Source organism: Labeo rohita, chromosome 2, assembly GCF_022985175.1.
Source record: "Labeo rohita strain BAU-BD-2019 chromosome 2, IGBB_LRoh.1.0, whole genome shotgun sequence".
Taxonomy (NCBI): domain Eukaryota; kingdom Metazoa; phylum Chordata; class Actinopteri; order Cypriniformes; family Cyprinidae; genus Labeo; species Labeo rohita.
Genome location: NC_066870.1, coordinates 18,909,310 through 18,933,203, shown reverse-complemented (window position 1 = coordinate 18,933,203; position 23,894 = coordinate 18,909,310). Strand labels below are relative to the sequence as shown.

Genomic DNA, 23,894 nt, shown 5'->3' with positions numbered 1-23,894 from the left:
GGATCTCAAAATCACACAGTCATTGTTGGAAAGGGTTCACATACACAAAAATGCTGAAAAACCAAAGAATTTGTTTGACCTGAAGGACTTTTGTGATAAACAGCAGACAGTTTAACTGTTCAGGACAAGCAAGGGACTTATGAACAACTATCACTAAACAAAAAAACACAGCTGTGGATCATTCAGGTAACAACACACAAGCTCTACCAGGTCAGTCCCAGTCTTCTAAAACATGATGGATCAACCTGAATAACCATGAATGCAGCCATGTATGTTTTCATAGGAAAAATGCACATAGTAGATGCTGTTTACGATATGCTGATGAAGATTTATTTTTATACAGCTCTTTGCATATGATCACTCTGGATCATATTTCATTAACACATGATATAATCATATAAATACAGTGCAGTTAAGATATAATACACAAAGCCAACTCTATAGTTCAGCACTCTCAGATATTCCCTAACAGGAAAAGTCTAGTTTGAATAATTCTTCTGCTCAACATCTGTATGCAAACCCCTGACTCAGGTTTAAAGTGCACACTTCATTAAGAGCAATGAGAACCAACTGAATTCCCCCTTTAAGGTCAATATAAGGTCTAACACAAGAGCAGCTCCACAGACAAAAAGATTTTAAAGAAAATTACTGAACAAAACTGTTTTAATGACTATGTTTCTGATGCGAATGCTGGATTGGCTCATTTGGTACGCTGCTCACATCTGAATCATCTGTGCTGTTATTGTTATTTTGATTATGATGATGATGATGGTGATGCACATGTTCGTGATGATGATAATGCACATGTTGATGATGATGATGCTCATGTTGATGGTGATGATGATGCTCAACAGTTACAGGCTCTGTATTGTTAGTCTTCTGGTTGTTCTCTGTATGCTCATCTACTTTGTTTTTGTTGTTTTCGAAGCCTTCTGATATGGAGGTGTTTGGGTTTAACTGGAAGAGAGTTTTAATTAATGAACATTTTGCAAACATTTAGTTAATGCGGCACTTTCATAAATTTGAATATTAGCACTCACTGAGCAGTTGCATATATTTTTGTGGTACGTAGCCCTGATGGCAGCTTCGATATAAGGGTAGTGAAGGAAGCTGAAGGGCAGGACAATGTGGAAGGTGAGATATCCACATCTGTGCAGAACAGAAGGAACATGACATTGGACACAGAAAACATTTTTCATTCATTTTTATGGAGAAGCTTCAAATGAGTACAAAAGAATCATGTGACTCTGAAGAGAAACTAGTCAGACTGGTCATATTACTGGATGGATTTAGAATTGTGTTTTGCTCACACCTGTCATAAACTAAGAAATCATCTTTGTCTCCCTCTAAGATGTCCCAAACGTCTTTTTGCAGTGGGTTCTGCTGATACACAGGAATGCCCTCAGCCGTCCTCCTCTTCAGCTCCCAGTACATGGCTCTGGACTGAGCATCCTGCTCGTTGACAACCATGAATGATATGTTAGTCAACTTGCCACGGGCCAGCTTGTCACGCAGGTCACCCAACCTTCAGAAACAAAAGGATGAGAGCACAAGCAAATTTAACTGATTGAGCAGTTTATACCAAGATTATTTGTGCACAACAACCCAAACTCTGTCACTTTAAATGAGGAGGGTCATTCTACAAACTGGCTGTCATATACTTTTGTTATATTTATAATATTTTTTAATTAATTTAATAATGTTTATATACTTTAACCCTTTAACAGTCACTGTCCCCTCTGTGGGGCGCCCAAGTTCATGACTAATCATGACAAACCATACATCGTTGGAAAGGTCTAAGACTCCTAAATAGATATTTTACCATATTTTTTGTGTTGAAAAAAATCTACATCATAACATGAGTTCTGACCTTTGTCACAAAAGACTGTCTTCATTGCCTTTTTCCCTATCGCGTTTTAGAAATCATAAGAAATTATATATCAGTTCAAAATTCATCCGTCATTTAAAATCAGTCATTGCATTACCACAGAAAATGTACATTAAAACCATATTACAAAACGTTTTTATTCATGAATTATAAAAAATTAAGTTTAGATTAGTGTATTTTTGTGTCTGTGTTCAAAAATGGGAGTGACAGTTAAAGGGTTCATTTGTATGATTACTAAATACTAACATTTGTATGTAAATAAACTGAAATAATGGCTATTATTTTGTCTTTATTCTTTAAATACGTGAGTTTTCTTTATTTTTAATTTTATAATCTCTAATTTTTCCTCTAAGAACAGGGGCAGTCATGACATTTATAAAAAAATGGGTCTGGCTTCCAGTGTCATTCGCTTCCAGCTATGTTTAGCTGTACAAAGCAGCTTGTTTTGCTCCTTGATATTGCAAACTGGTGTGTCTTACCATAGTCTTACCATTTACTGCACTTTGTTATTCTTCTCGTTATTTCCCTACAGCGGCTAATGAACTGGAAGTCGTGCACATTCACAGAAAAATGGCCTACTTCTGCACTGAAAAAAGGTACATATGCTTTGAAATGTGTATATGGGCCATTCTACAGAAATGGTGCAAACTGCTGTGTCACAACCAAACAACACATTTAAAAAGCAATTAAATATGCAAATTGTAGATGATTACTAAGATCCTTTTATTATCTACTGAAACCCACAATAGTATAAAAAATACCAGCTAAAAAAAAAATTGCAATTAATCCAAAACATTTAGTTTTTATATGTACAACTGTTCAGAACTGTGTGCTGGTTAGCATCTTTAAGCTAGATTTAAAAGTATCTAAAATTGTCACTACCAAAACAGTCACCACCGAAACATGTCATCGTTGTTTCAGTAATGATAAAAGGGAACACATAATCCTTTATTTGGGGGAAATAAATCAAATTTTAGTACAGTTATGCTAATTTTTAGTATGTTTTAGTATGCAAGTTAAAATTTTGTAATGTGATGTGTTCGCTACCAAAACATTATTGTCACTACTGAAACATGAGATGTTTTGTCAAAAATAAAGATGTTATGATAGTGTTTGTTCAAATTCAAACTAAAATTCAACCTTAACTTCTAAATCAGTATGATCAATTTATTGCCTTTTACAAAGAACTAGATTAGTTACATTTGAAATATTGCTATATATATAAAATTACGTGCATTTATTTATTCATTTAATTTTAAAGATGAACTATCCCATTAATCATCTTTATCATCCTTTTCAGAATGAAACATAAAAGACACCTTTTTCAGTGTATGTTTTCTTACTTAAAATGTTAACCCTGTTACAATTTTGTATAGTAAACAAATTTTAAATGGTTCATTTTTAGTAAACAAAAAAAGTGTAGAAATAGTATTAGGTTTTTTTCCTTTGTTAAAAATGTAATGCAAAAATCTACTTCTCTAACTAGAAAAGGCATCATTTTAAATAATGACCCAATAAATTACACAGCACAAGATCTCTCACCTGGTAGCCTGCGTGAGACAGAAACGTCAGCTCGCTTTAAGAAGAGCCACAATGACTACATTTCCTAGAAGGTCATTCATTGGAGTCTGGCCATCAATCTCCCACTTTGGAGCAGGCTTACAGATTCTGGAGCCATTGCTTTCCTTCTCCAAAAAGAGTGGCGAAGCCCCCAGCAGAGCTGGAAGAGCAGACAACCACAGAGCCCAGAGAGCCTGCATCATCATGCCTGCTGAACTTCACCCACCGCAACAGCTTTAAAAAAAAAAAAAAAAAAAACACCAGTTCATCAAACTAAAATACCACACAATCAATTAGTTTAATGCTTCATTAGTTAGTTTTACTTTAATTTTGTCCTGTACACACATAAGCAAGCAAAACTGACATGATTTGCACAAACCTCAAGCTGTCCTTTGGCCTTCTCTAGGTCAAAAATAAAGAAATGAGGGTATGTTGTCTGGCCCACGTTTAAAGGTCTCATTCTGGACAAACCCTCCCCCTAAACAAACAGAACATACCAGTAAAAGAAGGGATCGGGGATTGGTGTACTACAAAGTTTTCTTTCATGTGTGTGGGTGATCCAAGATAAATATGAATACAAGATAAACACTGGCTGATACCAAACTGAACATGATTTTAGTGACAGTACAATATTTAACATCAGTTTAATAAATATACAAATGATTAAAGCTCTCTGTATTCTTAAAACAAATTCATCTGCAAATACTTAAGTAAATTGTGCTGGTTCGTGAGTGTTGTATTTGAGTTTCTTTCTCTCTAGCAGTTTTTGTCAGTGTTTGCTTGAGCTAAACATTCAGTGATCACATCATGTGAAAAACAAGTGCATCTGTAAATATACTGTCCTGCTGATATGACGCAATGGATCCCTTAGTGACCAATGAGAACGTGCTTGTTAGCTCATACCTTTCCATTAAAAAACATAGGAACGTTCACAGGACCAGGAGTCTCGCATGTGCACCACATGCTAAAAGAAAATAAATTAGCCTCACTGTTGATACACTAAAGTTAAAGGAGAAGTTCACTTCCAGAATGAAAATTTCCTGTCTTTTCTTTACTCACCCCCATGTCATCCAAGATGTTCATATCTTTCTTTTTTCATTCGCAAAGAAATTTAGGTTTGTAAGGAAAGCATTCCAGGATTTTTCTCCATATAGTGGATTTCTATGGTGGCCAATGGGTTGAAGGTCCAAATTACAGTTTCAAAGCAGCTTCAAAGTGCTCTAAACGATCCCAGTCAAGGAATAAAGGTTTTATCTAGCAAAATAATCAGTAATAAACAACAAATGCTCATCTTGCACTAACTCTGCAATGCGTATGCCAGTCTTTATGCATCTCGTAATCACATTAGAAAAGTCATTCATGGTTAGTTCTTCGTCTGAGTACCTGGTTCAAAAAGGTAGGGTAGGGCGAAAAACACATCAAAATTGCTCGACATTGTTGCTTTCTTTGCACGTTCGCTTTGTAAACACTGGGTCGGTACTTCGCCTATGTCACGTGTGTGATTACGTAATGCGTGAAGTTGAGCTAGTGCAAGATGAGCATTTGTGATCAAAAAGTAAATACATTTGCATTTTTTTTTAGTTAGGATCGTGTAGAGCTTTTTGAAGCTTCACTGAAAGTGCAATTTGGACCTTCAACCAGTTGATCCCCATTAAAGTTGACAGAAAAAAAATGTAATTACTTTTTTTTAGATTTAAGGAAAGAAAGACATGAACATCTTGAATGACATGGGGGTGAGTAAATTGATTCTGGAAGTGAACTAATCCTTTAACAATCGGAGATTTATACTCAAAACATTCTTGAAAGATCTTACACCATCCCATGGACAGAGGCATTGATTTTAGTTTTGCAAACAACGGTTTCATCCTTGAAATGATTGGGCCAAAGTACACACTGTAATCCATGGCACAGCAACCTTTAGTACACTCAAAATATCCAAGCAGAGGTGAGCAACACCAAAATTAACTGTACAACCTAGTACTAAAACCCAGTGCTTTTTTATTTCAGTCATTTAATTAAACACTTTTTATCTCCATATGTTTGACAAAAATAACACTATTAATGTGTTTTGAGAACATTTCCATAAATCACTCAAGGAGATAAACAACCTGTAGGCAGATAATTTCCATTTTGGGGCAAACAATGTTAACATTTACTCACACTCATGTCGTTAAAACTTTTATACATTTTTTTTTTTTTTTTTTGGAACACAAAAGAAGATACTCTGAGAAATGTGACTTTTCTTTGCCCATAAAATTTGTTAAAGGAGAAGTTTACTTTCAGAACAAACATTTACAGATACAGATAATGTACTCACCCCCTTGTCATCCAAGATGTTCATGTCTTTCTTCAGTCGTAAAGAAATTGTTTTTTGAGGAAAACATTTCAGGATTTTTCTCCATATAGTAAACTTCAATGATGTCCCCAAGTTTGAACTTCCAAAACGCAGTTTAAATGCAGCTTCAAAAGTCTCTAAACGATCCCAGACGAGGAAGAAGGGTCCTCAAACGCTCTTTCCTAGCTCTGTATATTCCGGTTCAAGACAGTTAGGGAAGGTCAGAAAAACTCCCATCTCATTTTCAACTCCATCTTCAAAATCATCCTACATTGCTGTTTTACCTTTTTTTGTAAAGGGCGTTTGATTTTCTTTGCACGTTCACTCTTTTAAACACTGGGTTGGTACTTCTGCAGCGATGCAGGACGATTTGGAAGTTGGAGGGGAAAATGAGATGGGAGTTTCTCGACATACCTTAACTTGAACCGGAATACATAGAGTTCATGCAGAGCTAGACAAGACGAGCATTTGAGGATAAAAAGTATGTATACTGTAAATTTTTTTAAGAAAATGATTGATTTCGCTAGATAAGACTCTTCTTCCTCGGCTGGGATCGTTTAGAGGTTTAGAGCCCTTTGAAGCTGCTTTTAAACTGCATTTTGGACGTTCAAACTCACGGGCACAATAGAAGTCCACTATATGGACAGAAATCCTGAAATGTTTTGACTGAAGAAAGAAAGACATGAACATTTTGGATGACAAGGGGGTGAGTAAATTATCTGTATATTTTTGTTCTTGAAGTGAACTTCTCCTTTAAAGGCAACTGTTGGTTACCAACACTCTTTTGTGTTCCACAGAAAAAAAAGTCAGTCCAACAGGTTTGGAACAACATGTTGATGAGTAAGCAAAAAAAAAAAAAGTTTTTTTTTGGGTGAACTATGCCTTAAAACACATAGTTAACAAGACATCCATAAAAGAGCTGTTGAAATACAACTGTATAGACAGGGGTGGCAAACATGAAGACAAAGGAGAAAACAAAATAAAACCAGAAACTCTGGTTTGCAGACAGAAGTTTATTATTCAGAACAGTCCCCTCAGTTTGGCAACTGCATGAATTATTTGTGTGGTGGCTCTATAAATATGTGCAATCTTTTTGGCTGCTAAACTCATACACCAGATTTACAACACTTTAAATCAGCACCACTAACAATATACCACTTTAAAATAGTGACTTTTGTCACACTGTCATGCCAATTTTAACTTTTAAGTCTTGTTTGTCAATGTCCTCTCACAGAAACTAGCAAAAACTTCTCTGATATCTTTGTCTCAGTAGCAAAAATCAAGTTTAGACTGATAATATTTGGTTTTCAGTGCACATTCTTAATATTTTTATCATTCTGTGAACAGCTAAAAATATTCCAACGACAGCTTACCTCAATTTTCTGAAAAATAGGTAACAGGTGCAATATTTGCATCAAGAGACTTCAACAACACAGCCAGATGCAGCAAGACCAAACTATTTCTTTTTTAGAGAAAAGAAAACATAATAATTGAACTGTTGTGGTATTTATGCAAATGGTTTTAAAATGCAACAACAACAACTCAAAATAACTTAACCCAGTAAACAAAAGTCTTCTGCGAGTCCCGCCGTAGCCTCGCCTTTGGCTGGTTTAATAGTCAGGCATTAGTGCAGTTTCTTACAAACACAGTGTTTCAGGTCATGACTCCAATCAGGGCTTCATCACTCGTCACGTTGCCCTCTGGACTGTCACAAGCTGTTATGATGCCCAGGCCGAGCTCTGCCAGCTCGTCCTGCATGCTCGTGGTCACCATCATTTTGGGCTCCAGCCGATTGCACAGCGTCCTGTAAGAAGGCAAAGGGTAGCCCAGTTCCCTTAGGTACTCGTATCCTTTAACCCCCACAGCGCAGCGGATTTTACGGGCTGTCAGTAAAGTATCATGGGACCACACTGCCCTCCGGGAACGCTTGGCTAACGTCAACGCACGTATCTGATCCTCAAACAGGAACACCTGCAGCCCCTTTTCTATTTTACTCAGTTTGTAAAGGCGTTTCTTCATCTCCTCTGCCTGTGTAAGACAGAAAAGACAAAATATTACATGTGCTTTCAATTGCTAATATGTACACAACCAGTGAAAAATTAATACTTTTATTTAGCAAGAATGCTTTGAATTCATCAAAATTGATGGTAAACACATTTATAGTGTTACAAAAGATTTCGATTTCAAATAAATGCTGAAAAACTTTCTATTCATCAAAGAAACCTGAAAAAAAAAAACTACTGTTTTCAACATAAAAATAATACATGTTTTTTTGAGCAGCAATTTAGAATATTAGAATGATTTGTGAAGGAGCATGTGACTGGAGTAATGATGCTAAAAATTCAGCTTTGAAATCACAGAAATAAATTACATTTTAAAATATATTAAATTAGAAAATAGTTATTTTAAATAGTAAAAATATTGTAAAATTTTATTGTTTTTGCTTCAGTTCAAATTAATGCAGGCTTCATGAGCAGAAAAGACTTCTTTAAAAAACATTAAAAATCTTACTGTTCAAAAACTTTTGACAGTGTTCTGATTTATGAGAATGAATGTTACCTCTCTCTGTAATCTGACTGTGTGTTGCTGTTGCTGCTCCAGTTTGGTTTTATAATGCTGGCAGAGAGAACAGGGTCGCTCCTCGTCTACTCTCTGAACCCCATCCTCTTCTGAATCCACAGGGGGCTGTCGACGCGCATAACCATGATCTCCCATATTCAAGTCTTTTTCCACTAGATGAACAACATAATGTTTATTTGCAACATACAAAGTGACTTAGAGAGACTATTCAGCCCCTACATTTTCAGCATTATACTTACTGATATTTTAAACCTTGAAGGTTTTGCCAATTATTATTACATATTCAAGCTTTTAGTGACCTGGAATGTATATCGAACACTGAAGGACCTCTAAACTGACCCTGATATTGCATGTACATAAAGCCAGTCAAATTTTTTTTTCTTTTTTTTAAAGAAGTCTATTCTGCTGTATTTAAAGTACAAAAAAACAATAAAACATTACAAATATTTTTACTATTTTAAAAAACTGTTGAATATATTTTAAAATGTAATTTAATCCTGTAATTTCAAAGCTGATTTTTTAGCATTATTACTCCAGTCACATGATCCTTCAAAAACATTCTAATATTCTGATTTGCTGCTCAAAAACATTTATTATTGTTATTATTATTATTATTATTATGTTGAAAACATTATCTGAAATAGAAATCTTTTGTAACATTATAAATGTCTTTATCATCACTTTTGATCAATTTAAAGCATTCTTGCTAAATAAAAGTATTAATTTCTTAAAAAAAATATATATAATAATTACTGTTCCCAAGCTTTTGAATGATATAATGCATCATGTTCCAAAAGCTAAAAAATTTCCCTTGAACAGCAAATTATCATATTAGAATGATTTCGGAAGGATCATGTGACACTAAAAACTGGAGTAATGATGTTGAAAATTTAGCTTTAAATCACAGAAATAAATGACATTTTAAAATATATTCAAATAGAAAGCAGATATTTTCAATAGTAAAAATACTTCATATTATTAATATTACTGCTTTTGCTGTATTTTGGATCAAATAAATGCAGGCTTGGTGAGCAGAAGAGAATTCTTTAAAAAAAGATTAAAAATCTTACTGTTCAAAAACTTTTGACTGGTAGTGTAAAATAAATCAGAACACAGACTTTTTTTTTTTTTTAGTTTTGTGTTTTTTCCCTTGTTTTTCTGTTGACAAATGGGTAAAATGTTTTGATACAGAATGCAAAAGTTTTGGAGGCAAATGCAAAATATCTTGAGGGAACTAATTACTTTGCAGAGAACACAAAAATATTAGGAGTGGATGCAAAGTTATTTGCGGAAATACAATATTTTTGCTAAAGAATGCAAAAGTTATGTGAGCAAATACAAAGTTTCTGTGGGAAACGCAATTTTTTGCAAAAGAACGCAAGAGTTTTGTGAGTAAATGGTAAGTTTCTCTGGAAAATGCAATATTTTTGTGAGTAAAAGCAAAAACATTAAAATACAATTTTTCTTCTACCATTAATTACTTTACCTGGCTCATTTTTAACAGGTAACACTACTTGAGGGGTGACAGGAGAGGGAGGGTCGGGTACATTGAAGAGTGTGGGGATTGCGTTGGGTTTGAGTTTTCTTCCCCCTGCTGGTGATCTCGCGATCTCCTCAAACTGGCTTTCTTCAAAATGGTCCTGCAAGTCATGGAAATAGAGCTTTACGACAAAAATATACATATGCTGTTACGCAAAAAGGATGACTACGTTATTGTCTTATGCAAAAATTAATACTCGCATGCTTTTTTACTTGCCTGGCACAGTCTGGAGCAGGGAGTCGGTACAAAATCACGCCGACAGTTCACAAGCCACTTTCTCATGCGCACGGGATCTTTCGGAAAGCGAAAGAGCTGCTTTCCAATAGTTGTAGAGTTCGAGCAGTTTGGAGCGGAGCATCCACCCATTTTTTATTTGCATTCGCCAAATGTGTAACTTATCATCTGGGCACAACAACGATGACACGTAGCGGACTGCTAGCAGAGGACTTAGCAGGTGTATTATTAAAAATACTTCACGCTTCAGAAAAAGATACAGCTGTTATTTTAGCCAACGTACTCAAGCACTTAACGGTCGGTTTCTTTAATGCACTGAGTATAAAATGAGACTCCTTATGACGAATATGTTATACTAGTAAGTGCAAAGCAGAGTTTGTTTGAGCCAAAATGGCGTCGGTAACTTCGGTAGGCTACTTGATGACGTGATATCTGAGCGTTGACTTTGGATATGCCTGTATAAAATTCGTTCACGTTTAGCGGACATAAATCAATGTACATACAAATGCAAGCGCAACATACTTATATCGTGACGAAGGGATAAATAATAAGTTCATTTTTTCTTATTTTCATTAACGATGCAAAACAATTGTTTCAAATAGCTTTTTTTCCCCCCACACGTTCCTCGTTCAACTTTAAAAGTTAAATTGATATCTAAACACATTTAATTTTTTCAAGGTCGTATTTAGTTCAGTAATAGAAGTTAAAAACATAAAAATGCATAACAGTTCAAAGAACAAAACAACAATACACAATAAACAAACAAAAAAGTTAACGTGAGCAGCTGTAAATATGAATTTGAAAAGCTTTTTTATAAGGTTTTTTATTTTATGTTATCATATTTAAAAGAAACCCTTATAAATATGAAACAAAGTAAGAAACTTACGAAAAAAATATACGGTATTTTTTTTTTTTTTGGACTTGTGAATGTTACTTTTTGCTGAACTCATTAAAAGTTTCATGGCGTAATTATGTTTATTCTGTAAAGTCCATTTAAAACAAAATATTTAGCAAAAATATTACATTATCGTCCATCATTAACACTCCAGTCCAGCAGGTAGCGGAAACGCGCCATATGCAAACCTTCATAAAACTGAGAAGAAACTGCAACCGGAAGTACACAAACCCACATGGTACACAGGCGGTTGAACTTATGAAGTGTAAAGAACACATTTGCGACGTTTAAGGAGTAAATATAGGAGCAGGTGGAAAACCGTGAAAACTGGACACTAATGATGGGAACATGTACATTATAGATATATTCGGTTATAATTAGTTTTGCTCTCCGAAATGACATTTTCACCACGTCTTCAGTATCTACATTGACAGCATCATTTGGCTTTATTTATAAATAAAGGCGCTGACGTAGAGCGCTCACTTGTTTACGTCGATTAGAGAGGTAGTTTGTGGTTCAGTTAAGACAGATTTTGTAGCAGTTAGTTTATCTGGTGAATTTACATAATGTCATCCTCAATGATAATCCCAGTTGTAGATGTACAGGGGAACAACTTTAAGGAGTTGTGGGCAGCAATAGTGATAGCCATTAAAACATCTTCATTCATCGCCATTGATACGGTAAGAATGAATCACATTATGTATGTAGAAACCCTGCTGAAAAAAACAAAACAAAAAAACAGCTAAAACCAGTCTAAGTTGGTTGGCCGATCTTAGCTGGTCTCCAAGGCTGGTTAAACTGGTCCAGCCTGATCAGCTAAAGAAGTGGTCAAAATCTTTCTAAAACCAGCCTGCTGTCCAGCTATGACCAGCTCAAACCAGCCAACCAGCTTGGGCTGGTATTAGATGTTTTACTTTTTTAGCAGGGAACTCAACCGGATGTGAAAATTTAAGTGTTAAATGCCTTAATAGAACAAGATAATTCATGTATGTGGTCTCTTGTAGGAACTGAGTGGTCTTGGATCACGGAAAGCTCTGTTAGCAGAGTGAGTTCTGATATTAAAATATTCCTATCCAATATCCTCCAAGATTAACTAACAAGTGGTAATATTTCTTTTTACTTCTTTCTTTCCGTTCTTTCTTTCAAAGATCTGTTGAAGACAGGTATAAAGCCATATGCCATGCAGCTCGCACACGATCCATACTTTCACTGGGGTTTGCTTGCTATAAAAAGCTTGACAACAAAGTGAGTCTATGCCATTAACATTTACAGTTAAAGTCAAACGTTTACATACACCTTGCAGAATCTGCAAAATGTTAATTATTTTATTAAGTGGGATCATACAAAATGCATGTTTTTTTTTTTATTTAGTACTGACCTGAATAAGATATTTCACGTAAAAGACGTTTACATATAGTCCACAAAAGAAAATAATAAGTTGAATTTACAAAAATGTGCCTGTTAACATACACTTGATTCTTAATACTGTGTTGTTACCTGAATGATCCACAGCTGGGTTTTTTTAGTGATAGTTGTTAACGAGTCTCTTGTTTGTCCTGAACAGTTAAACTGCCCTCCGTTCTTCAGAAAAATCCTTCGGGTCCCACAGATTTTTTGGTTTTTCAGCATTTTTGTGCATTTGAACCCTTTCCAACAATTACTGTATGATTTTGAGATCCAACTTTTCACACTGAGGACAACTGAGGGACTCATATGCAACTATTACAGAAGGTTCAAACGCTCATTGATGCTCCAGAAGGAAAAACAATACATTAAGAGCTGGGGATGTAAACTTTTGAACAGAATGAAGAAATTTTGCTTAAATATGTTTTTTTAAATTTAACTGTTCAGGACAAACAAGGGACTCATGAACAACTGTCACTTAAAAAAATCATTCAGGTAACAACACAGTATTAAGAATTAAGTGTATGTAAACTTTTGAACAGGGTCATTTTTAAAAGTTCAACTATAATGATATAATGACTATCAATGTCTTTTATGTGAAATATCTTATTCAGGTCAGTACTAAATAAAAAATAGCATTCATTTTTTATGATCCCTTTCATTTTGGTCAGATAATTAACATTTTGCAGATTCTGCAAGATGTATGTAAACTTTTGACTTCAGCTGTATTTTTTATTCTAAATATGTCAACGTACATTGACTCTTGTATGTTTCCTGTTTCTAGGCGGACAGCACATACCTAGTCCAGGTTTACAATCTGACCTTACTTTGCTCAGAGGAATACATCATTGAACCTCAGTCAGTGCAGTTTCTTGTACAACATGGATTCGACTTCAACAAACAATATGCTGAAGGCATTCCTTATTGTAAGGGTAATGATAAAGTGAGTATGATCAAACCTTTAAGAAAAATGTTGATATTTTCAGATTTGAAGGATCTTTAAAACTTATTCTGTGCTTGTTTTAGGGTGGTGATTCCCATGGGGTAAACATGCGCTCCTTGTTTGTCGAACTGCTTAGAGCTAACAAGCCCTTGGTGGTCCATAATGGTCTGATAGACATGGTTTTCCTGTACCAGTGCTTCTATGCTCATCTACCTGATCGACTTGGCACCTTCATAGCCGATCTGTCGCAGATGTTTCCCTCAGGCATCTATGACACTAAGTATGCAACAGAGTATGAGCTGCGGTTTACAGCGTCATACCTGGAGTATGCCTATAAGAAGTGGTATGTGGAATATCTCAATGTGTTAAAAGTATAAAAAAGTGTACTTGTGTTGTTCAGTGCCTAAAATTTAAGATATTTTCTTTGTCCTTCACAGTAAGCTGGAAAATAGCAAAGCTATTGCGGGAGGCGGCAGTGGGAGTCATGTGTTTCTAGAGTTTTGTAAATACACAGGCAACATGCAGAGCTACATCGACTACAGGCCGTGCTTGGACAACCAGAATCAGGATGGTGCCCTCAACATCTGTGTTCAGTTCTCTGTAAGTTCATCAAATTTCCACTACTGTTCAAAAGGTTTTTTTTTTAAATATATATATTTTTTTTTATTCTACAAGGGTGGATTAAATCAAAAGTGACAGTAAAGAAATGTATATTGTTATAAAAGATTTGTTTCATATAAATGCTCAAAATCAAAGAATCCTGAAAAACTCTAATACTAAGAAATACTAAGCAGCATAACTGTTTTCTACATTGATAATAAATAAGAAATATTTATTGAGCAGCCAATCAGCATATTAGAATGATTACTGAAGGATCATGTGACATGAAAACTGGAGTAATGATGCTGAAAATTCAGCTTTGTCATCACAGGAATAAATTACATTTTGAAATGTATTAACATAGAAAACAGTCATTTTAAACTGTAACAATATTTTACAATATATCACAGTTTGCTGATGGATCTAACACCAAAATATCAGTACATTTAATTCTAGAGTCAACAAAAAGGAAATATATTTTAAATAATATTTCTTTAAAGGCATGTTTTTACTATCAAGATCAAGGTCAGTACTGTCAATATTGATATTATCGCAATAAACTATTTAAATGCCATAATTTAGGAACAGCAAATTATCAGACTTGTTTAATAACATTTACATAATGTTCTTTCGTATGATTTTATTAACAACGTAATTTACATAATCCCATTATAATAAATTTCACATTTACCTTTAGTGTGAATTAACTCAGGACGACGTTTCTGTCATTACTCCATCTGTTGTGTTTGAATGAGAACCATCTGTTACATTTCTCTCCACTTTGAAGCCTTAATTTGCCATGCAACACAAATAAAAACACTAGTTAATAATAATGCTTATGGTATTTTGTCAATATAAAAATGTTTATTATAATTCTAATAGATCTCACTTTAACTCACCCCTTCATGTTTGTATTCCTTAAAGGGACGGTTCACCCAAAAATGAAAATTCTGTCATTAATTACTCACCCTCATGTTGTTCCAAACCTGTAAAACCATTCACCTTTGAAACACAAAATAAGATATTTTTGATTAAATCCGAGAGCTTTTTGCCCCTGGAAGAGAGGAAATTGTTGAATAAAGTCATTATTTTTGTTTTCTTTATGCACAAAGTATTCTCATAGCTAGACTATTTAAATGATGTCCTTACTACCTTTCTGGATCTTGAACGTGGTAGTTGCGTTGCTGGTCAGAAAGCTCTCAGATTTCATAAAAAATATTTTAATTTGCGATAAACAAAGATAAACGAAGGTCTTACAGGTTTGAAATGACATGAGGGTAAGTAATTAATGACAGAATTTTAATTTTTGGGTGAACTATCCCTTTAAGCCTGAAAGGATGTTATACTTCAAAATACAAAATTTTGTATGTGACACTGGGTAATTATTTTCTGCTCTAGGCGTATGGATGGTGTCCTAACGGCTCTCAATGCAGCATGTCACATGATACAGACCTTATAATCCAGCATGATGAGAAGATCAGAGAAGACAAGAGGAAGAAAAGGAAGCGCAAGAACAAAAAGAAAGGTTCTCAGGGGCTCTCTGAGACATGCGGTTCCCCACAGGGCAAAAGGTCACACTTTGAAGAGGCTGAGCCTGACCAGGCAGTGCCCATGTCTGAACCAGTACTCCCTGAACATCAGGAGAAGACCGCAAGCTCTGAGCCAACAGATGCCAAACATGCGTTTGAACCTGGGAAAACGGCCAGCGAGAATGTAAATGAGGAATCTCAGCCAGAAGCATCTTCTGAAGCTCCTGATAGACCAAAAGAGAAGAAAGCGGAAGGAGGGACTCACCGAGCAGGGTTCGATGCTTTCATGACAGGCTATATTTTTGCTTACGCCAAAAATCTGACAGAAAACACAGAAGAATCCGGTACTGCTTTTCTCATCCCTGCATGTCTCAATAAACTCTTCCTCAGTGGCAAGTCTGTTCCTCTACATGTAGCCAAAAGCACCTTCTCCAAGTCTTCAAAGGCTCATGTGCACAAGATGGAATATGTCTGGGGAAAAAGCACTGCTGTAAACCCTGAAGGAACTGCATAGAAATCTTTGATTTTCAGATTTCAATTTTGTGTACATTTTTGGTCAAATAAAATCTAAGTTTTTCTACAGTTTCTTGTCCGTTGGCATGCCTGTTTTTCCAAAAAATCTGATTTTAGGCATGCAAAACCGTTTTCTTGTAAGTTTGCTAGACTAGAGACATTAGACTTAAAGGGATAGTTCACCCAAAAATGAAATTCTGTCATTAATTACTCACCCTCATGTTGTTTGTTCATCTTCAGAACACAAATTAAAATGTTTTTGGTGAAATCCGAAAGCTTTCTGACCCTGCATAGACAGCAACACAACTGATACCTTCAAAATCCAAAAAGGTAGTAAGGACATCGTTAAAATAGTCCATGTGACATCAGTGGTTCAACCGTAATTTTATGAAGCTACAAGAATACTTTTTGTGCACAAAGAAAACAAATAACGACTTTATGCAACATTTTCGTCTCTTACGTGTCAGTCTTCGACTCGTGTTCTTGAGAGTACAACAACACAATTTTTTGTAGCTTTATAAAATTATGAACCACTGATGTCACTGTTTTATCAATGTCCTTACTACCTTTCTGGGCCTTAAACATGGTAGTTACTTTGCTGCCTATGCAGGGTCAGAAGGCGCTCGGATTAAAAAATATCTTAATTTGTGTTCTGAAGATGAACACAAGTCTTACAGGTTTTGAACGACATGAGGGTGAGTAATTAATGACAGAATTCTCATTTTTGGGTGAACTATTCCTTTAAATAGATACTATGAAAGAGCATTTAAAAGCAAGGATGATGATGGTTTAGGTTAATAAACAAAAGTACACAAAGTAAAGCCACAATAAAAATCAGTAAGACATTTTGCATTTATTTTAAACAAATGGAAATACACACATGCATTTAAACAATCAAAGCCATATAAATGGGGAAAATAAGTCCTGATCTGTCTTTGGTAGAAATATACATCTCTGATTCAAATCTACAATCTAAAAAGTGTTGAGAAACAGCCAGGACTGAAAAAGCAGAAAAATAGAGTTTAGAATAAACTAGCAAGAACTGACCTTTTTCAACATGTACAGAAATCTATTCATCAGCTCGTATAAACAACAACACAGCTTAAACGGTTCACAGACATGAAGACATTGTAAAATTACTTATAAATATCAAAATAAATCCTCTCTATAAAACTATCATGCCTTGGTTAAATTTATTGCATAGAAATGTAGTGACAAATAATAGATTAAAACAACTTCAAACCATTAACTTACTTCAAGTGCAATTACGATTTTAAGTAGATACAGACATGGACTTTTTTTTTTTTGAAGACCTGAGAGGTCAAAGAGTGAAAATGATCCTCGTTTTGAAATTACCATGGCACACACCGTTAGCGTAGGATCAAAACAAGAGCTTTTTAAGATGCGAGACAACATGGAATGTTTGCTGCTCATTTTCTAGGCCCATGCAGTGCAAAAAAAAGACACTCGGAAACCTCTCCAAAGAGATTTGTTCTTTGATAACTACTGAAAAAAATTCAAACATAGTAATAAGCATCGGATAGTTTGTGGACAACTTCAGAAAAAAAAAAAAAAAACAGCATCTGTGGTATGTGCAACCAATAGCATGTATTATAAAGAAAAAAAATATCACAGAATGTGTCTCATCATTAGCCCTGTTTGAGGTGATGTCCATTGTGTCTCCCTCTGTTGGAGATCTTCATAGTGTGACGGGTAACTACTACCGCATGGACCGGATCAGTGTTTGACACCCCTTTCCTGCTGTTTTGTTCAATCCACACCGCCCTTTTAGCTTAAGTTACAAGGGTTTACTTCCCTCCAAAGAGACAATATATACAACTTATAATCATATTAAATATTTAATGAATATAATCTCTGTTCGCATGGCATCTGATCAGTTCAAACTTGAAGCGTCCTCAACCATCTAGATATCGCATCTGGAGATGCGTTCTCCTGAAGACGAGTCTTTGCAGGCTGTGAGGACAATCGGACAGAGTTCCTGTGGCTCCACAGACATGCTCAGCGTGAGCGAGTTCTTGTTGGAGATCATCAATGCATCCTGGTCTTCAGCCTCCATGTCCTCGCATAAGCTGCCGAGGCTTCCGTTCTGTATCTGGCTGAGGATTGTGTCCTTATCGTCCGCAGGGCTTCCTCTGCTGCTGGAGCAATCCATCGCCTCCGCTTCTCCTCCTTCAGAAGGTACCAGAGTTGACCAGTCCTCTGACGCTTCCTCCTGTCTTTCGACTCGCGGCTTGTAAGGAGGGATTTCGGTAACGACGTATTTCTTAGCCCAGCTGCTCAATGCTTTTTGCTTGCTGTCACCGCCAGGCTGTCCGGCCTCGCTCTTGGACGTGAGGTGAGATGAGAAAAAGACATCTGAGTGGGGCAGCTGGGGAGAGACCGGGAGCGAGCGGCATTGCCGACCGGGCAACTGCCAGGTCTCCGGCCAGGATGGGGCTCCCGTGCTGATGTTGGGGTGAGGCTGGTACGAGCTTTGACTCCCGTGTGGCGAGTGCAAATCAAACATGAGCGAGAAGACAGACTTGCTGGGCATGTCGTAAAACTTAATCTTGCCACCTTTTAAATCTTCTCTGGCATTGAAGGGGTTGACTTTCGGTTGCCCGTGTATGAACCCCCTAGGTCCTGGGTTATAATAAGGGTCCTGGACGTTGACTTTGCGGACGGGCTTACGGGAGAAAATGTCGGACTGGCTACGGGAAAGCCAGATGTTGCGACGTGGACGGGGGGACTTGGGTGGAATCTTGTCATCCTGAAAAACAAGAGGATTTAACCTCTTTATGCCCTTTTCACCTGGACCTAGAACAAAAATGAGAGAGATTAATATGTGAGATTTATAAATGCTGTAAAAGTAGAATTAAAATTAAGGTTGAACCACTGAACACATGGACTATTTTAACAATATCCTCACTACCTTTCTGAGCCTTGAACGTGGTAGTTGCGTTGCTGTCTACGCAGGGTTAGAAAGCTCTTGGATTTCATCTAAAATATCTTAATTTGTGTCACAAAGATGAATGAAGGTCTTACAGGTTTGTAAGATATCCTCACTACCTTTCTGGGCCTTGAACGTGGAAGTTGCGTTGCTGTCCATGCAGGTTCAGAAAGCTCTTAGCTTTCATTAAAGATGAACGAATGCCTTACAGGTTTGGAACGGCATGCGGGTGAGTAATTAACATTTTTTTCTTTCCCTTGACAAGTGTAAACACTGTGGCACTATCAAAACATTGCTGTGTTAGTCTGAGCATATTGACCAGAGCCTGATATAACAACACTGGCTCCAATGGAATGAGTTTGGGGCGTGGCTAACTGTTTGTTGACCAATTGCAGATGCAAGGAATGTTCTGAAAACCTGTTTTAAACCCTACTAACCGTATTTTTGTTAGTCACCATATAGAATTGACACAATTGAGCTTGAAGGAATAATCTTGAACACTAGGGGGTGACAAAATCTGTAATGTTGATTTGAATATGTGGAAGGAAGAAAGAAGAGCTTAATCATGTTTAACATTTCAATACTCAAACCTACACAGCACTGAGAAAAAAAATTATATATAAAAAAAGAAATACAGTACTTTAAGTCCAAATACAATGTTGGTACTTTAAAAGTTTGCAGACTTATCAGTTTATAATAAAGAGTTTTATATTTTAACATTTTAATGTGTCATTTTGTCTGTGATGGCAAAGCTGAATTTGCAGAAGTCATTACTCAACTCAGTGTCACAGGATTCTACAGAAATCATTCTAATATGCTGATTTAATGTCAAATAACATTATCAGTGTTGAAAAGCATTGTGCTGCATTATTTTTTGATGTTTTTTTTCAGAATTCTTTGATGAATACAAAGTACAAATAAAAACAAGACTTGAAATTAGGGCTGTGCAATAAATGAAAATCGGGATACAAATGGCAATCAAAGTTTTCTGTATTTATTCAGAAAAGACATTGTTTCACGCCCTAAAAGTGTTAAAAATGAGAAAAAAAATAATGAATTTAAATATGCATAATAAAGGCTATGAAAGCAAATATAGTGAATTGTAACAGTGTAGGATATGCTATAGATTACATTCAAAAATGTGTTAAAAAACATCACAATCTAAAACCAAAATAAACTTTTTTTAAAGCAGGGTTTAAAAAAAAAAAGTATATATCATTTAATTAAAAATAAACAATTTATATAAGCTTATATTTGATTTACTCTATTCTAATAGTCTCTTTACAGTTATTCCTATCATAAAAGTACAATTACTTGGCACATATACCATTCATCAAAATACTGTACACTGGCTTTCAGACCTTTTGGGATCAGTAAGATTTTTAATGTTTTTTTTAAAGAAGTTTGGTATGCTCAAGGCAAAATCAAAAATCCCAAAAACTGTAATATTGTTAAATATTATTTCAATGTAAAGTAACTCTTTTCTATGTGAATATTTTAAAAATGTAATTTGTTCCTGTGATGAAATAATGGTTTTCTATTTGAATATACTTTAAAATATTATTTTGTTCTGTGATGTAAAGCTGAATTTTCAGCATCATTACTCCAGGTTTAATTGTCATATGATCCTTAAAAAAAAAAAAAAAAAATCATTTGAATATGCCGATTTATTACCGATGTTAAAAACACTTGTGCTGCTTAATATTTTGTTGGAACCTGTGATATTTTTTTAGGATTCTTTTATAAATAAAAAGTTAAAAAGAAAAGCATTTATTTAAAATAGATATTTTTTATAACAGTATATCTTATGTAACAGTTTACACAAGCATTTAAAAGCTTGTGGTCATTAATTTATTATTCTTTCTTTTTTAAAAAAGACAGTAATACTTTTATTCACTAAGGATGTGTTAAAATGATAAAAAAATTATGTCTAAGCCTTATATTGTTAGAAAAGACTTTTATTTTGAATAAATGCTGTTTTTAATTTTTTAATAAATGCTGTCTTTTTAAATTCTTATTCAAAGTTGAACACAGCGGTTTCCAACACTGATAATAAATCAGCATATTAGAATAATTTCGGAAGGATCATGTGACACTGAAGACTGGAGTAATGACGCTAAAAATTCAGCTTTGCATCACAGAAATAAATTATATTTTAAAGTATATTAAAATAGAAAAACATTATTTTAAATTCTAATAATATTTAACAATATAAAAAAAAAATGTTCTGTATTTTTGATCAAGTAAATGCAGCCTTGATGAGCATAAGAGTATTAAAGAGTAAAAAAAAAAAAAAAAATGGAACGGCAGTGTATATCAATATAAACGGTATTGCCTCATCCTATATTGTCTATAAAAATATACTGACACGTCACACAAACTCAATATACTTAATAGAAATTAAAATATTTTGTAATTCACTGTTTAATTTAATGCTTCATGGCTGGGTAAAACTGTTAATACCTTACTGACCCCAGACTTAAACGGTAGTGGATCTGAAGCATGAGGCTCTAATCTCTTCTAGCCACACATTGTTTTGTGACTTATTCCCTGTTTGTTCAGGATATGAATTAGCACTAAACGGAAACTGGGCTGTGAGATTGCACCGAAGAGAGACAGAAAGTAAAAGCTGCGCATTATAAGTAATTCCCATGAGGAAAGAACATCCAATCCATAAAGCTCATAGACAAGTTAGTGTTACGGTCTCCAATCCTGTTCGTTTTCCAGTCTCCTTGTTCTTAGAACTCATTGGCCCTGCGGTATTAAATGGAAAGTGAGTGCTGGATGCTACGAGCAAAGCCTCAGGGGGCGACAGGATGTACTAGCTCTCTGTCAAAGCAACTCGCATCAAAGACGTGTTCAAAGCACATCAAAGCTTTAGGTTTAGTGCCAGAAATAGTGATAGGCACGGTCACCTGTAGTTTTCATGATCGTATTGACAGTTTGCAGGTTAGACGAATCAATACTGGGAGAAAAATAAACAGGTTCGTGTATGTGTGCGAAAAAACACACACCTTTAGGCAAGGGCTTTTTCTCCACCTCCCCGGCGGTTAGTAGCATCCTCTCCCTCTCAGCGTCATCAGCTTTCAGCTTTTTCTGGATTTCTTCCAGCCTCTTTGCTATATCTGGGAACGAGGGCCTGAGCTTTGGATCCATCTGGGATATAAGTGGAGGCAACAAGAGCATAAAAACACATCAGCATCTAAATCCAGAGGAGCGCCATGTTCTCACTTCTATTCTAAGAATGCTACACTGCACATTATATTATAGTGGGGTTTCATTTTCATGGTGAAAACAACTAACAATGTTGTAGCTGCTCATCTGTTAATCTTATCAGGGGTGCACATAAGTGGTGCGCATGTGTGCATGCACAGCAAAAATGGAGAAAAGACAAATAAAAAAAAAACACTGGGTACATAAGTGTAGACCGCTCATTTGCGGACTGATATGGCTGACAGCTGTTAATGCACAATCATCGTTTTAGACTGACTAACTGTAATACTCTATAATATTTCCTTTCAAACTGAAAACATAAATCTAGGTTACGCACTGCCAGTTTCAGAGCAAAATGCTACAATATGACATTTCATTTAGCGATGTTCTCCACTTGGCAGCATTAAAACTGGCAGCGCATATACTTGGCAACCCGCCAAAATAAAAGCTTGTTGATTTTAGGTTTGAAAATGTTGAAAAATCGTATATGTAAATATTTGCAATAAAATACTATAATAAAATACTTTTTAGTTTTTTAGTTTCTGGGTTTGAAAAATGTAATGGAAAAAAATCTAAACAGTTTGAACATTTGTAACATTTTTGAAAGTAGTATTTTAATGCTCACCAAGGCTGCATTAATTAGATCAAAAATACAGTAAAAACGGTAAGATTTGGTGCTCAAGACACATTTCTTCTTATCATCACAGTTGAAAACCATTTAATATTTTCTGCTTTAATATTTTTATGGATGCCACAATCTATTTTCAGGATTCTGATAAGTAGACAGTTAAAAAACAAACAAAAAAAAAACCCAAAACAAAAAACAACAACAACAACAACAAAAAAAAACAGCATTTATTAGAAATAGAAAACTTGTATTATAATAATAATAATAATAATAATAATAATAATAATAATAATATGTCTTTACTTTTGATCAATTTAATGCATCTTTTAAAAAAAATCTATCTATCTATTATGAAACTATAAAAATAATAAAATATTATATATGGTAATAATATAGATAGTAGGAAAGCACTGAAATAAAAATTCTGGGGCGAAACCAAAACTGAAAATACTTTTTAATAATTATTTATTATTAATTTTTTTAAAATAATATAACCTAATTTTGTAAGACTTTTTAATGATACTGAATTTAAAAAATACAAGCCAATAAAATAACCACACTTTTATTGAGTGTAAAACAATAAAATTGGACAGAACAAAACATTAATATTAAACATCAATATATTATTTTTATGTAGTTCATTCCAACAGAATCATATTTAACTGTTTTTTTTTTTATCTAATTATCCAAATAATGTATACTACCAGTCAGTTTTTGAACTGAAAGTTTTTTAACAGTAAGATTTTTAATGTTTTTTTTTTTAAGTATCTTCTGCTCACCAAGCCTGCATTTATTTGATCCAAAGTACAGCAAAAACAGTACAATTTTGAAATATTTTTTACTATGTAAAATATCTGCTTTGTATTTGAATATATTTAAAAAAAGTATTTTTTTCTTGTGATCAAAGCTAAATTTTCAGCATCATTACTCCAGTCTTTAGTGTCACATGATCCTTCAAATATCATTATAATATGCTGATTTGCTGTTCAAGAAACTTTTTTTAATCATTATCAATATTTAAAACAGTTCAGTACATTCTTTTTCAGGATTCTTTGGTGAATAGAAAGACCCAGAGTTCAGCA

At 34.8% G+C, this 23,894-nt stretch overlaps 3 protein-coding genes across 8 annotated transcripts in view; 1 reads left to right on the top strand and 2 right to left on the bottom strand.

Annotated features, from left to right (window-relative positions):
* Nucleotides 1–307: 307 nt before the first annotated feature.
* Nucleotides 308–10,680, bottom strand: si:ch73-382f3.1 (uncharacterized protein LOC100151273 homolog). 4 transcript variants are annotated; one of them, XM_051128680.1, is made up of 6 exons: nucleotides 7,157–7,364; nucleotides 3,828–3,926; nucleotides 3,431–3,682; nucleotides 1,313–1,525; nucleotides 1,041–1,149; nucleotides 308–957 (listed from the first exon to the last, which is right to left on the bottom strand). In XM_051128680.1, the coding sequence occupies exons 3-6, from the start codon at nucleotides 3,652–3,654 to the stop codon at nucleotides 664–666; spliced, it is 840 nt and encodes a 279-aa protein (XP_050984637.1). In that variant the 5' UTR covers nucleotides 3,655–3,682; nucleotides 3,828–3,926; nucleotides 7,157–7,364; the 3' UTR covers nucleotides 308–663. The 4 variants fall into 4 exon arrangements, with proteins under 4 accessions (XP_050984637.1, XP_050984629.1, XP_050984617.1 ...); XM_051128672.1 differs by lacking the exons at nucleotides 308–957; nucleotides 1,041–1,149; nucleotides 1,313–1,525; nucleotides 3,431–3,682 and adding exons at nucleotides 4,352–4,412; nucleotides 8,343–8,515; nucleotides 9,850–10,003; nucleotides 10,120–10,680 and having other exon boundaries at nucleotides 3,888–3,926; nucleotides 5,766–7,811; XM_051128660.1 differs by lacking the exons at nucleotides 308–957; nucleotides 1,041–1,149; nucleotides 1,313–1,525; nucleotides 3,431–3,682 and adding exons at nucleotides 8,343–8,515; nucleotides 9,850–10,003; nucleotides 10,120–10,680 and having other exon boundaries at nucleotides 3,888–3,926; nucleotides 4,352–7,811.
* A 386-nt stretch (nucleotides 10,681–11,066) lies between these two features.
* On the top strand, nucleotides 11,067–16,090 carry toe1 (target of EGR1, exonuclease). Of its 2 annotated transcripts, XM_051128604.1 has the most exons (8): nucleotides 11,067–11,270; nucleotides 11,624–11,712; nucleotides 12,037–12,077; nucleotides 12,181–12,277; nucleotides 13,221–13,379; nucleotides 13,463–13,722; nucleotides 13,817–13,979; nucleotides 15,378–16,090. In XM_051128604.1, exons 1-8 carry the CDS (start codon nucleotides 11,213–11,215, stop codon nucleotides 16,020–16,022), a joined length of 1,512 nt encoding a protein of 503 aa, XP_050984561.1. In that variant the 5' UTR covers nucleotides 11,067–11,212; the 3' UTR covers nucleotides 16,023–16,090. The 2 variants fall into 2 exon arrangements, with proteins under 2 accessions (XP_050984561.1, XP_050984567.1); XM_051128610.1 differs by having other exon boundaries at nucleotides 11,070–11,712.
* Nucleotides 16,091–17,310: 1,220 nt separating this feature from the next.
* tesk2 (testis associated actin remodelling kinase 2) overlaps nucleotides 17,311–23,894 on the bottom strand; it is a 30,556-nt gene continuing 23,972 nt past the window's right edge. For both annotated transcript variants that reach the window (XM_051128561.1, XM_051128553.1), the window contains exons 10-11: nucleotides 21,986–22,127; nucleotides 17,311–18,838 (exon numbers count right to left, since the gene is read on the bottom strand). In XM_051128561.1, the coding sequence (XP_050984518.1) occupies nucleotides 17,946–18,838; nucleotides 21,986–22,127 (1,035 nt within the window). In that variant the 3' untranslated portion in view covers nucleotides 17,311–17,945. The remainder of the gene's footprint in view (nucleotides 18,839–21,985; nucleotides 22,128–23,894) is intronic.